Source organism: Mirounga leonina, unplaced genomic scaffold (genome assembly GCF_011800145.1).
Source record: "Mirounga leonina isolate KUSES-001 unplaced genomic scaffold, KU_Mleo_1.0 Mir_168, whole genome shotgun sequence".
Taxonomy (NCBI): Eukaryota; Metazoa; Chordata; class Mammalia; order Carnivora; family Phocidae; genus Mirounga; species Mirounga leonina.
Window position 1 is genome coordinate 16642750 of NW_023270426.1, and position 13753 is coordinate 16656502.

At 38.8% G+C, this 13753-nt stretch overlaps 1 protein-coding gene across 5 annotated transcripts in view; it reads right to left on the reverse strand.

Annotated features, from left to right (window-relative positions):
• Nucleotides 1-13753, reverse strand: part of ACSL6 (acyl-CoA synthetase long chain family member 6) — a 65628-nt gene that overhangs the window by 2372 nt on the left and 49503 nt on the right. For 3 of the 5 annotated variants that reach the window (XM_035014071.1, XM_035014074.1, XM_035014073.1), the window contains exon 21: nt 4783-5251. The exons of the other annotated variants lie outside the window; for them this stretch is intronic. In XM_035014071.1, the coding sequence (XP_034869962.1) occupies nt 5114-5251 (138 nt within the window). In that variant the 3' untranslated portion in view covers nt 4783-5113. Of the gene's footprint in view, nt 1-4782; nt 5252-13753 lie in introns of those variants that run through there. 5 annotated transcript variants of the gene reach the window in all.

The following is a 13753-nucleotide window of genomic DNA, read 5'->3' on the forward strand; positions in this document are numbered from 1 at the left end:
CAGCCATGTGATGGGTTTGACTAGGTTTGGAGCAGTTATGGAGTTGCAAACTTCCATGGGAAAACAAATTCCAAATTTTGAAGAGATTTCGGAGGAAATTTTTTTTTTTTTTTTAATATTTTCAAAGCCTGTTTGTGGCTTTAGGATTCCCCAGATCCCAGAGGAAATCTTTCTGTATGCCTTTTTATGGAGTGACTGACCCACTGAGCAGTTTTGTTTATGGTTCTATCCATAGGTTTCAAGGTACAACTGAAAATCAGTTTGTTTTTATTTTTCCTTACTTGACAAGAATGAAAAAAACCACAGTGATAGATGAAACGTATCTGCAGGTATTGCAATCTTAATGCATATGAACATTATGCATGAATGCATAAAAAAGAACCAAGGAGATTTTTCATTAAATGGATATTGATTTTTTAAAAAAGATTTTATTTATTTAATTATTTCAGAGAGAGAGAGACAAAGAGAGTGAGCGAAAGCACAAGCAGGGAGGAGAGGGAGAAGCTGACTCCCAGCTGAGCATGGAGCTCGATGTGGGGCTCCATCCCAGGACCCTGGGATCATGACCTGAGCCGAAGGCAAATGCTTAGCCAACTGAGCCACCCAGGCGCCCCTAAATGGATATTCTTGAGCATCCACTATGGACCAGACCTTCGGCACTGGGGCTACAACCTCAAGCAACTCACAGTGTGAGTGGGAGTGGGGCAGAGGGAATCTTCTAAGATAAAAGGATAGTTGAGCTGTTTTAAGAGCTGCACGGTGGAAGTTAGCAGGGGGATTAAAGGTTATGGCATTCTATGAAAAGGGGACCATATGTGCACATGGAGGCACAGAAGAGCATGATGCTTTTAGGACACTACATAAAGTCGTTGGTATGACTGGAGCCAAGGCTCCAAGGGGGAAGGGCAAGAGAAGAGATGCTAGGCCTTGTGTGCTGAACCAGGGAGTCAGAACTTTATCCTGGAAACTGTGGGAAGTCTTCGAAGGAATATTAATCAGGAGAGTGGCATGACCAGATTTTCAATTTAGAAAGATCACACTGACTGAAATGTGGATGGTGAAATTTAAGGAAGCTGGGGTGGAAACAGGAAGACTAATTAAGAAAGAATGGTAATATTCCAGACAAGAGATGAGAATGGCCCCAACTGTACTAACAGCTGTGAGAACAGAGGGGTGGACAATAGCAAATCTATAGAGAAGGCAGTCTGCGTAACTGAGGCATGGCAGAATATACCATTTTAAGAAAGTGTAACCATTAGCTTGTATGTGGGTAAAAGACATTATAGAAGTACTGTTTAAGGGGCATCACAATGGAAAATTTGAATACAGTTATTTGTTCTTTTAAAAGTATAAAAATGACTTAAATTCAGGACACATTTGGTAAAAGGAAGTGTGCAGAGCAAAGGAGAGTCTCTGGGTGGGGACTGTAAATCTCTGGAGTTTGAGGATCCTTAAAGAGAATGCAGAGTATGCTGACTAGTGTGACAAAGCTTGATATAATGTTTATGATTATCAATGACTATTAATATGCTAACATCAGGGGATTATGCTATATAAATATATAAAATAGTAATTATAAGCAACTTTGAGAAATGAAAAATCTTTATTTTTTTACAAAAGTTTTCATAAATGCATTTTATATTTCATAGGCATGCTATTGTAACAAAGCAACTAAAAATATAATTACAGTTAAGATACTTTTATGCATATTTAAAAGGTAATTTTTAATCTCCTCAATTTTTAAAAACTGAAAGGAGAATAAGCAGTTCTTCAAAAAATATCCATTTCCCTCTGCCCCATGCAATTGTTGCGATGACTTAACAAGGAAAATTAATCAATCAAGTGAATGTCTAAAAGCCACTGTCACCTCAATAAAACCTTTTCAGTTTGGGACAAGGTTTAGAAATGCTTGTATTCCAGGTATTTATCTATTGCCTCTGGGTTAGGACCATTCATTGTTCTAAGTCAAGAGTTCCTCCTTTAGGGCTTTGTCCTCGCTTAAATGCTAATCCCATTCTCACTGCAGTTAATTGTAGAATCACAGAAAGGACTGTGTGCATACTTGAGAAAAAATTCAGACTATCAGGATTGTTTTCCTTTTCATGTTTATGCTTCCTTAAAATAAAAACAGGCAAGAAAATATAGCAACTTAATTCAACATATAATTTATCAATTTTATATATGATTATTCATTCTTTTTTTCCTGAGATATGAAGCAAGTTCATTAAGTAGTCTGTTTTCATGCAAAAAATACATTTTTCCATTGTTTACATTCATTTCATAGTATTTTGTATTCGAAATAACTATATCACCTTTGTGCTTTATACATTTGGAAAATAAAGAATAATTCATTTTCTTTACTGCAGAAAAAATAAAAGATGAGCAGTTCGTTGATGGGTAATACAACCAAATTAAGCGCTACCTTCAAGCTGCTGAAACATTACCTGACTATAAAAATTGCAGTGGAAAGTCCTATTTTTCCTCATGCTAGCAGTTTTACTTAGAATGAAAGGTTGACTTGCACATATGAGGGAAACATGTATGTTTATTTCCTGGACTTGTGAGTTTGTGAGTTCCTAAATGTGGAACTAGGCCTCCACGCCACACCTCAGTTTCTCTCTCTCCTGGAGGGGAATTACAATACAATATAAAGATATCTTTCATGGCAAAAGGAAAAAAAATTGGTGTATATCTTATTTTAAAATATACACAGGATTAGTTTGCAAAATGTGAAAATTACTAATTTATATTACTAATTACGTTACTAATTTACATTTGAATGAAAAACAGATAAAAGGCCAAACATTTTGGAACATGTTTTCTGTAATTGATCTCTGTTATACCTCTAGATTTACATCAGATCTGATGTCCACTATAAATGTGAACGCCATAAGTACATAGCCTTTTTCTATATTCATTAGAGAAATACAAAATTTTTCCCCCAAAATGAAGTTGGGAGATCTGAAGCAAGAGAGATTTTTCTATTAACACATATTGTTTTATTTCTCCTTTATTAAGAAATTCAGCAGACTTAAACAGAGGAATAGATAAATGTACCTACAGTATATTTAGCGCCAACTGTTTACTTTTCTCAGCACACCTGCTGTAACCTATTTATTGGCCCAAGTGTGATGCTTTTCACACAGATCAGGAAGGCCAGAAGACACATGAAGATCTTTAAAGTGAGAAAAAGAAGAAACGCTTAAGCTGTCCATGATCAATCATATCTAACTACAGTGAGGTATAAATAGAATCAATATAAGTTTTAAATTATTTGCTTATGTTACATTGTCCAAAATCCTTTTGGAAACAAAAGACAACTATGAAATTTTGGTTGAGTGGAAAGACAATGGGAAGTGGCTTCATTTTCTTCAGATGTGAAGCTACTACTTGCCTTATTTAAAATAGTATGAATATCTAATTCAGGTAATGATTTTCTCTTTTAATTAGTCAAACATATTAAATATAAAAAATTAATGCTATATAGATGTGGCCTTGGACATATTTAGAATTTGTTTTTTCAGAACTGCCTTTAAAAGTTAATATGCACTGAACTAGCACATATACTAAAAGTCAGATTTATAAGTAGAGGGTCTGCAGAAAGAATATACCAAAGGAATATGTAAAAATTGGATAAATGCATCAAATGAAGGTGTGATCCACTTTTGCCAAGACTGAAATATAAGTGTATAATCACTGATGCAGATTCATCCAGTAGGCCTGTGTGATAATGCATTTTTTTTTAAACCAATAGCATTTATTTACAGCTTGGAGTTGCTCCAGCAGAGAGGAACTTCGGGACTATGAGCACTACCCCCATGTCTGCTTGCAGAGTCCTGTCTCTACAGAAGATGACACTTGCCTAGGGACGGTTCCTTCTGCAGATGCACAGTCTGTAGCTTGGAACTTAACTGCTGTCCATGCTGGGCTTTAATTATATGTGATTGTCGGCACTCAGGTGCAAGAAGTATCTAAACACATAATGCAAGAAAGGAGGTTTCCATGGGTAAGCTTAGAAGCATGTAAAGATTTTATGAATGGAATTATGCCCTATGAGATATTTATCTATGATGGACTTAAAAAGTCTTCTAGGGGTATTTTGAAGAGGTTCTTCAAAATTAAGTTGTAGAAAACCTATTTTCTTTGGAAATAACATTCCCTCCTCCCCTTATTCAGGATTATAGCCATATTGGGTTTCCCAGGCCTGGCATGGACATATTGAGAATGGAAGGCCTGAAGAACCCAGCAAGGAACATAGGTACATTAATCGCTGCCTATCCTGAGAAATAATTCTGGGTTTCTTTTCCCAAGTCTCCCCCAAAGGTCCATTCATCACAGACATCTTTTAAAATACATGTGTAAGAAGTCCATGGATATACACATATTATCCTTGAAGTCGCTATACATTTTTTTCTAGATAGTTCCTGAATATTTTAATGAGTTTAATAAATGAGAAAATGTATTGAGAGATCTTCGTAAAATGTTATATAAATATAACACTTGTTTCAAGAATATCTGAACTTGCATTTTTCATGAATAAAAGTAAAAATGAGTGGGAAAACTTGTTCACATCAGTAAAAATTGTCATGTATAAAGACTCTGAACTTACGTAGAATGTGCATTATGTCTTGTTTTAGCATGATTCTGTAGACATAGTTTTAATTTTTAAGTCTGATTTAACTGTGATTTTGACAATCAGTTATTGAATGAGGTAGTCCACATTGCCTAGATATTTGCTGTATCTGGTTACTATTCCACAAATAATTAAGTACAGTATATCAGTTATATTTTTCCTTTATGTTTAATAGGAGTTCTGTGAACATTGAGAATATATTACTTTTAGTGGTACACAGTCCTTGAGAAAAGTCTTGATTTTTACATTGCCATCTGTGATATTTTTAGCAGCTTGTTACAATATCATTTTAATAAAAATAAAGTGTACTCAGTGATGATAGAGAAAATATTGTTAAAGACCTCTTGGGACAGGAAAAGGCTCAATCATAAGGTCACGTGCTTATTCACTTTCGGCTGCATCATTCTGATTCATTACTTTCAAGAGTAACTATAGTATTGCTACACAGTCCATTATACTGAGAAGAACTTTCCTTGAACTTCACATGGAGATTGAGTAAAGCTCTTCTATTTGTTTTTTGAAGTACTCTCTCAGCTCAGGTCTCTTAGCCTTTAGTGTTGGTGTCAGCAAGCCATTCTGAACTGAGAACATGTCAGAGTGGATGTGAATGGCTTTAACCTAAAAACCAAATGCAGAATACGTCTTTATCAGGAATATAACATAGCATTTACAGCACACATGATAAAAGTAAACAGGCATATAAGAATAGACATATTGATACAGAAACACTATGCTCATTTAAAAGTCAGATTTATATTAATAAACATTTCAGCCTATTTAACATGTCTGCAAGCCACCTTTTCCCCTTCCTATTTCTTCATTTAGCCAATCAACAGAAATGAACTGGCTGCTTATTCTGTGCCAGGCACTGAGGACGCAGAGAAGAATCATGAGTGCCCTTGCCCACAGGGGGTGCCCACTGGCATCCAGCAGAGCAGACATAGAGCGATTGTCAGCCAGTGTGGTCCGCACAGAGTGACAGGTGCCGAATGCAGTATGGTAGGGGAGAAGGAGGAGCGGGAGGGGGAAGCCTTCCCAAATTAGGTGAGTGTTAAAGAACAAGTGAGAGTTAACCAGCAAAGGAGGAGAGGTGGGTGGTGGAGGGCATTCTAGGCAGAGGCAACCCCAAGAACAAAGCTATGGGAGTGAGAAAGGAAATCCAAGGGGAATCTGGTTGTAGTTACATGAAGTAGGAGGGAAATGGGGTAAGGGATGGAGCCAAAGTGGTCGATGTGACCATTGATAGAGGAGCTCCAACTTCAGGCTGAGGTCAGTAGGAAGGCTGTGAAAGTTCTTATTCAGGGCAGTGACATGGCTGAATACACATTTTAGAAAGATCTGTCCAAGAGAAATGTGAAAACTTTTTTTGAGAACATTAAGATAAGAAACAGGGAAACCAATCGGAAGGATCTGGCCAATCCATGGGAGACGAGATAAGGACCTACCTACACTTAGAGCAGTGGCAGAGACAGATACAAGTAAGCAGTTCTAAGAACCATTCAGTAGTAAAGAGGGAGGCAGCCTCCAGGACTCCCAGCTTCTGATTTGGAATGGACACATGGATGGTGTTGCAATTCATAGGAGGCATATAAAGTCTTGGGGGGACGTGATAAGTCTACATTAAAAAAAAAAAAAAAGTCCTACCGTGGCTTCTATCACATCTACTGGGAGGAGGCATGGCGGGATCAGGAGTACGGTTGCACACTTCCTGTTTCTATGAGGCAGATCCTAGGCCCCCTCATGCAAAGTACCTCTACAAAATGCGGAAATGAGAACCAGAGGTAGCTGAATTAACTAGGAGGGCCTGGGCAGATTCCTCCCACGTGGGGCTCCATCTGCAAGGGTCACTGACGATCCCATGAGAAGTTCATGACCTGGGTTTGAGTTTAATCTTTCAGTGATACTGCTTCCGAGAGATTGTGTCCTGACTGACAGCTGGGTCTAAATTAAATGATTTTATTGAGATAATAGACCCAAATCATTAAATAGCCAACAGGGTTATGAATTGCTGCAAGGGACTTTTTAATAACAATTTTTTATTACACTTCTGAAAAATAAAACTCTCATGGACCTGAGGCACAGAGACACAATGTGACTACAAATACCATTTGCTAAACATTCGTGTCATTTGTCCTTACATGTGTATTATTCAAAGTCCAAAATGCAATTTTGAAACTGAAACAACAAACCCTTTCTCAGAATCTTCTGGCAGAAAAGCCCAGGTAGCACCAGTAAGAAGTGCACCAAATCCTAACTACTCCCTAGGTATGTACAGTTGACCCTTGAACAACAACGGGGTTAGGGGAGCAATTGAAAATTTGTGTTTAGGGGTGCCTGGGTGGCTCAGTCGTTAAGCGTCTGCCTTCGGCTCAGGTCATGTTCCCAGGGTGCTGGGATCGAGCCCTGCATCGGGCTCCCCACTCTGCGGGAAGCCTGCTTCCCCCTCTCCCACTCCCTCTGCTTGTGTCCCCTCTCTCGCTGTGTCTCTCTCTGTCAAATAAATAAATAAAATCTTTAAAAAAAAAATTCGTGTGTAACTTTTGACTCTCCCTGAACTTAACTACTAATAGCCTGCTATTAACTGGAAGTTTTACCAATAACATAAATAGTTGATAATCAACACATATTTTGCATGTTATACATATTATATACCGTATTCTTACAATAAAGTAAGCTAGAGAAAAGAAAATGTTAGAAAGAAAATCATAAAGAAAAAAAGAACATCATAAGGAAGAGAAAATACATTTACAGTACTATACTATATTTATTGGAAGAAAAAAAAGTCATGTCTAAGTGGACTCCTCCATTTCAAACTTGTGTTGTTCAATGGTCAACTGTCATGGACGTTTAGAAAATTAATTCAAAATATACATGTTAAATACACATATACATTCATCTGTTGTTCTGTGTAATTGATATTTATTGAGCAACTCCTTTGTATCAGGTATGTGTCAGGCATTAGGGATACAAAGAATAACAAGACACAGTCCCTGCCCACCTGGATTTATAATCTAATGACAGATGCTGCTATATGACCTTGTAGTGACAATATGATATTGCTACTATAGGGACAAGCACAGAGAAGGTCACCTTTCTCAGGCAGAATCCGTTGCTTTGCCAATACCCACTCCTGACTTTTTCCCTGCTGGGATTCGGTTTGGGGCCAAAATGTTCCATGCCAACCATGACAATCATCTTGCCTGATTTCCCAGCCACCCCTGCAGCTAGGGGACAGTCATGAGATCTATTTTTGGCTAGTGAGAAGGGAAAGTTTTTGCCTTCATAATAAAAGGTTCAGACATATCTATCTCCACCCACTCTCCTTTTTTCCTTCCTTGATTATGGACAATGTCCAAAGTTGTAGTGGCCAACTTGTGATAAGCCAACATACTAAGAATGGAGAGTGGAAAGACAGGTAGAGACTAGGCCTTTGAGGACCTGTATCTTCCTTGGACTGCCTATCCTTATGTGAGAAAAAACACAAAAACACACCCAAGTGTTTAAGACACTGCGGCTTTTCTGTTAGAGCTGAATGCATTTCTGACAGCACCCACCCCAGGCTTGGGGAGGGTTCATTGAAAAGAGATGCCTGAGTTGACTCTGAAGGATGAGTCAGCTGTAGCCCAGTGAAGACAGCAAGGGGAAGGAGGAGTGGCTCCTAAATGGCCCAAGGAGAGGAGGGTGCTCTAGGTAGAAGTACCATGTGCCAAAGCACATTTGAGACATTCCATGTGTAGGCTGAGCATATGGCACAGATGGAGAAGAAAGCGATGGGACTGGAGAGACACACCGGGGCCAAGTTATAAAGGATTAATATGCCAAAGCAGGGAGTTTGGACATGATTCTTTGAACAGCTTTTAAGCAGTGAGAGACAGAATGGCTCTTCGGAAAAACTACTGTGCTAAGGATGGACTGAAGTGAGGTTAAAGTGGAAACTGCAAGACCAGCCAAGAGACAAGACTGAGGGTGACTTGGGCTATAAAACTTGGCTCTGGAGATAGAAATTGATTTGGGGGATAGAAAGGATAGGACTTACAATTTGCTTGTGTAAGTGGTAGAGAGAGAGAGATAATAAGAAGAGCTCTAGGTTTCTGCTTGAACAGAAAAACTGGAGGAGTGAGAAGATTCTTCGGAGGAGGGAAGATCAAGTATTTGTGTTAAAGTCTGAAATGCTTCCGAGACAACCAAGTGGTTAATACTGGATATATTGGTATCAGTATGCAGGACAGAGCAGCAGCCTGGGCTTGAGACAGAGGAGCGACTTGGCGAGTAGAAAGGAACTGGAGTGTGGGTTACAAGAGCCAGGAGGACAAGAATGAGAGGTCACTTTGTCAGATGCTACTGTCATATAAGAACCGTTCATAAAATCAATGGACACAATCAGGAAATGATTTATTTCAAAAATCAATTTATGTACCCCCTCACACCCATTAGGATGGCTATTATCCAAAAAAAAAAAAAAAGAAAATAACAAGCATTGGTGAGGATGTGGAGGAATTTGAACCCTTGGGCACTGTTGATGGGAACGTAAAATGATGCAGTCACTGTGGAAAACAGTGTGGCAGTTCCTCAAAGAATTAAAAATAGAACTACCATATGACCCAGCAATTGCACTTCTGGGTATATACCCAAAAGAACTGAAAGCAAGATCTGGAAAAGACACTTGTACATCCATGTTCATAGCAGCATTGTTCATAGCCGCCAAGACATGGAAGCAATCCAAATGTCCACTGACAGATGGATAAGCAAAATGTGGAATATTACTCGTTCTAAAAGGGAAGGAAGTTCTGACATGTGCTATAACATGGATGAAACTTGAGAACATTAGGCTAAATGAAATAAGCCAGTCACAAAAAGATAAATACGGTATGATTACACTGATATGAAGCACTTAGAGTAATCAAAGTCACAGAGACAGAGAGTAAAATGGTGGTTGCCAGAGGCTGGGTTTGGGGGGGTGGTTGGGAGTTATTGTTTAATGGGGACAGAGTTTCACGTTTACAAGATGAGAAGAGTTATGGGATGGATGATGGTGATGACTGCACAACATTACAAATACATCCAATACTACTAGACTGTGCACTTAAAAATGGTTAAGATGATAAATTTTATGTTATGCGTATATTACCACAATAAGAAAAAATGGGGAAAAAATCCGTGTTTGCAAATAGTTGCAAAATGTTCAGTACGTCAGTGATTGTTTTCAAAACCTCTGATGTTAACAGTCTTGTGTCCTGTGAGGTGGGCTTTTTGAGACAGCAAAGAACTCTTTGCTCTGAAAACTCTTCATTATTCAGATCGAAAACTCATTATACAAAGAAGACTCCTAAAACAGCTCTACTTCCAACTTCCTAAAAATCCATAAAGAAAAATTCTAACGACTCCTGGCATTTTTAAACCCATGCTTGTAATTTAAAAATGTGAAAGTTTTCAAATGAGCACAGCATTAATAAATCAGATTCATTTTGTCTCTTAGACATTTGTTCAAATGAAGGGTTCACTTTCGCTATAAAAAGGACAACATTTTAAGGATTCGAGTGTGTGGAGGAGAGGTGAGGAGGGAACGTTAGGCTAAAACTAGAGCTCGCATTATAGTTAGCTGCCTCAACTTTACTTCACACACAAAGGATTTCTACTTGGATATCTGATATACATTGATGGAAATCTGAGGTTCTTGGCTAAAAAGGGGTATTGTCAAATTTTCAAAATTACTTAAGTTTCTTGTAAAAAATGTTTTGCTTGAAAACTCCTTCAGTGTTCTTGATATTCAAATAAGCAAGGCTATGGTAAGGAATAGGGCTGCCATTTTTTTGTACCCTCTAGAATATGTTTTTTTTTCTTAATTTGTTTTTATTAAACATAAACTATTCTAGGGGACCCAAAAGTCACTGGAAACAGGTCTCAAGGGAGACATTTTCAGACACAGCACACTGAGAAGTAGGGGTTCTGCAGGGGTCACTGCTGGGGGTGCTGGGGTGGTGGAGGCACGTGTAGATGTGGGGAAGGGATGAGGTTGTGGAGAAGCAGAGGTGTGTGGAGGTGGGGTGGAGGAGGGATGAAGTGACATGGTTGCGTTGGGGGGTTGGGGGGAGAGAGGCTCTGGTTCCAGCCCCAACCCCACCAGCGCAGCACCGCTCCGATGTTGTGTGCAAGCTCGACTTTTCAGATAAGATGCCATCTAAGCTCTGCTGCTTAAAGAAGTTTGGAAATCACCACTTGACAACAAAACTAATTAGCTTAAAGAAAACATGAACACAATCTGAATCAAACTTAATCTTAGATACTGTGAATTAACTTAGTAACTCACGTTTACGGTCATAAAATGAAAAGCTGAAAATTGACAGTGCTAATTTCCCTAACTTTTTTTTTTTTCTAAAGCTCTCTTCTGATAGAAATGGTACCACATAAAGACTTTTGGTAAGGGCAAATGACCTCGCCAACCTTCTTCTGTAAATGCAATTAGTAATATAATTGTAAAAGGAGAAGCAAATGCCATGATATCGTATCTGCTGCCTGGGTTTCAGCTCATCTGAGCTCCTCCCAGCCTGTGGGGCACAAAGTGTAACTGGGACGAGAGTTGTGTTCAGTACAGAGGCTTGGGGTGAGCACCTTTGAAAATCTAGCGGTGGCACTTTATTGTTACAAACAATAAAGTACAGGGAAGGTGAATTTCATAGGGAGAGCTATGGAACGCTATTTAGATGCTCAACAGACTACAGAAGAAAACGTTATGATCTTAGGAACAAAGGACTGAACCAACAGGTAGATTTCACAGTGAGCCTAAAGGCTGACGGGGGCATCTGCAGTTCACTGTGGCTCACCACCAAATAGTCTCTGCTTGAGGAGAGGGAGTGGCACTAAATACAGCCTTGCAGGAAGCCAAGGCATATGGTGCCCAGCTCATCAGTCTGACCTACAGCTCTGGGTCTGTTTGAATTCTTCCATGAAAATACCTATACAAACCGCCTGAGTCACTAAAAGTCCAGTCAGTAAGTGGGGAAAAAAAAAATGGGTCAAACCAGTTCTTTAACTAATACTGACCTTAACTATGGGTCCCAAACTTAGAGGTTTTTTTTTTTTTTAGAAGTAAACCAATGTTAAAACCAATTTTCATTTTCGATAATTTCATATTTTCTAATAAAACCAAACTGTTGATTTGTGGGGTGGAAAAAAAAAAAAGGAATGAAAATCTTTATTCTCCCTTTAGGCCTAACACAACGTGAGACTCGCTTTCCAATTTGTGACAAGCAAAAAAATTTTTTTTAAGATTTATCCCTTCATTTGAGAGAAAGAGTGTGTGCAGGCATGCGCACACCCATGAGCGGGGCGCGGGGGTTCCTTCTTATAAAGGAAGAGGAAGGGGGAGAGAATCCCCAACCAGACTCCTGCTGAGCACGGGGCTTGATCCCAGGACCCTGAGATCATAACCTGGGCCTCTCAACTGACTGAGCCACCCAGGTGCCCCAATAAGCAAAATTTTTGTTAAGGAAGGAAATGCTAAATGTTAGCTTCCTTTCTGAAACTACACTCTTGCCACTGAATAGTGATTCCATAGGGTTTTGTTTTTTTTTTTAGTTTAGAAATACTGTAACATTTAAATATTGTATTGGATTAAAATACCTAAAAAATTTCAATTTATGCCAACTCATTAAAGCATAAAACTTTTCATAATTCTGAAGAAACATGGTATTCTAAGTTTTCAATGGTATTACTGAATGAAACACATAATATTGCTGAGAGATAATAAACACAGAGTGAATAATTTAGGACTGAAGAGATAAAGTAAAAACAAAACCCACTGTAATTAGACAAATGCTCAATTCATTTCTTTTTTTTTTTTTTTCCACGTCTGATTTAAAGGCCAGTTGGTTAGGTAAGTATTCATTTCCGTGACAGGGAACACAATAACATATTTTAGTGAGAGATTCACATCAGAATTTTAAAAATCTATCAAGTGTCAAAGGTCACTTGGTATTGTCTATACAAACTAATAAGACATATAAATGCCAAGAAAATGGGTAAATCATGGCTAAGTATGCTCAAAAACTTCCCAGGTACCTACACATTTTAATTATTGATAGAGTTATTTTAAATGCTTCCTATCTATTCATTAAAATATATCTTCCAAAAATCTCCATAAATTAATAATGATTGGCCTTGTTCTAGGAAATTGTTTCTGGAAATTAAATCACATTAATTTTTTTATCTAGTTCAAATGTTAATTCAGATCAACCCTGCCCAGTGAGCCTGAACTCCTAAAGCTTTTGGTGAATGATTTAAACCTTAGGCTTGGATATCTATTTGTGTTTGCGTGGTTTTCAAAATAATTAGTGTTAAGCCTTAACTGATGACTCATTTTTGAGGAAAAGGGAAAAGGGCAAGCTGACAATGGACTGTGGATTAACTTAAATAATTTATATTGATCTTCGGAACACGAGTGGGAACACACCCTCCTCAGGCATGAGGCCTGGTTTTTGCTCTCCTGTGCTCAGCTGAGGGCACACACTGCTTGTGGTGGAGGATGCACAGACCAACAAAGAGGAAAATGAGAACAGAGAAAATGAAGAGGTGACACGCTTGGCAATAAAACTCAGGCCTTTGGGATGCCCGCATGACTTCCCTGTATTTGAGGTTACCACGGTGAGGGCCGATTATTAGAGCAGAAACTGCTTAAGGGGCATGGGAAGGCAAGACTACCTCTCCTCTCAGTAATGGTCTAATTTGAGCAATGGTTAACACCTGAAACTTTACCAAAGGTCCGCTTTTCAGCGTAATCTTTGCGTAGCATCTAAATGCTAAGATTCTCCGTGTCCTGGGGCAGGTCAATGCATCCCGACCCCAGCAGGGGGAGTGCCAGCCTCAGGAATCACAAGCTAGTGGCAGGAACTAACCTGCTTAAGCAAAGCACCCAGAGCCCCTAGTTCCCCATTCAGAGGAACACACAGGCCCAGAACAAATGGGTCTCGGACCACCCATTTGTGGTCCCTGCTCTACATCCTCATATGATCCACTCACACAGCTCCTCTTAATGGAAGGACAATGAAGTCAGTCCTAAAAGAAATTTAAATAATGATGCCAGAAATGAACTTTCATTCAGAAAGATAAATATAACTTGCCTGA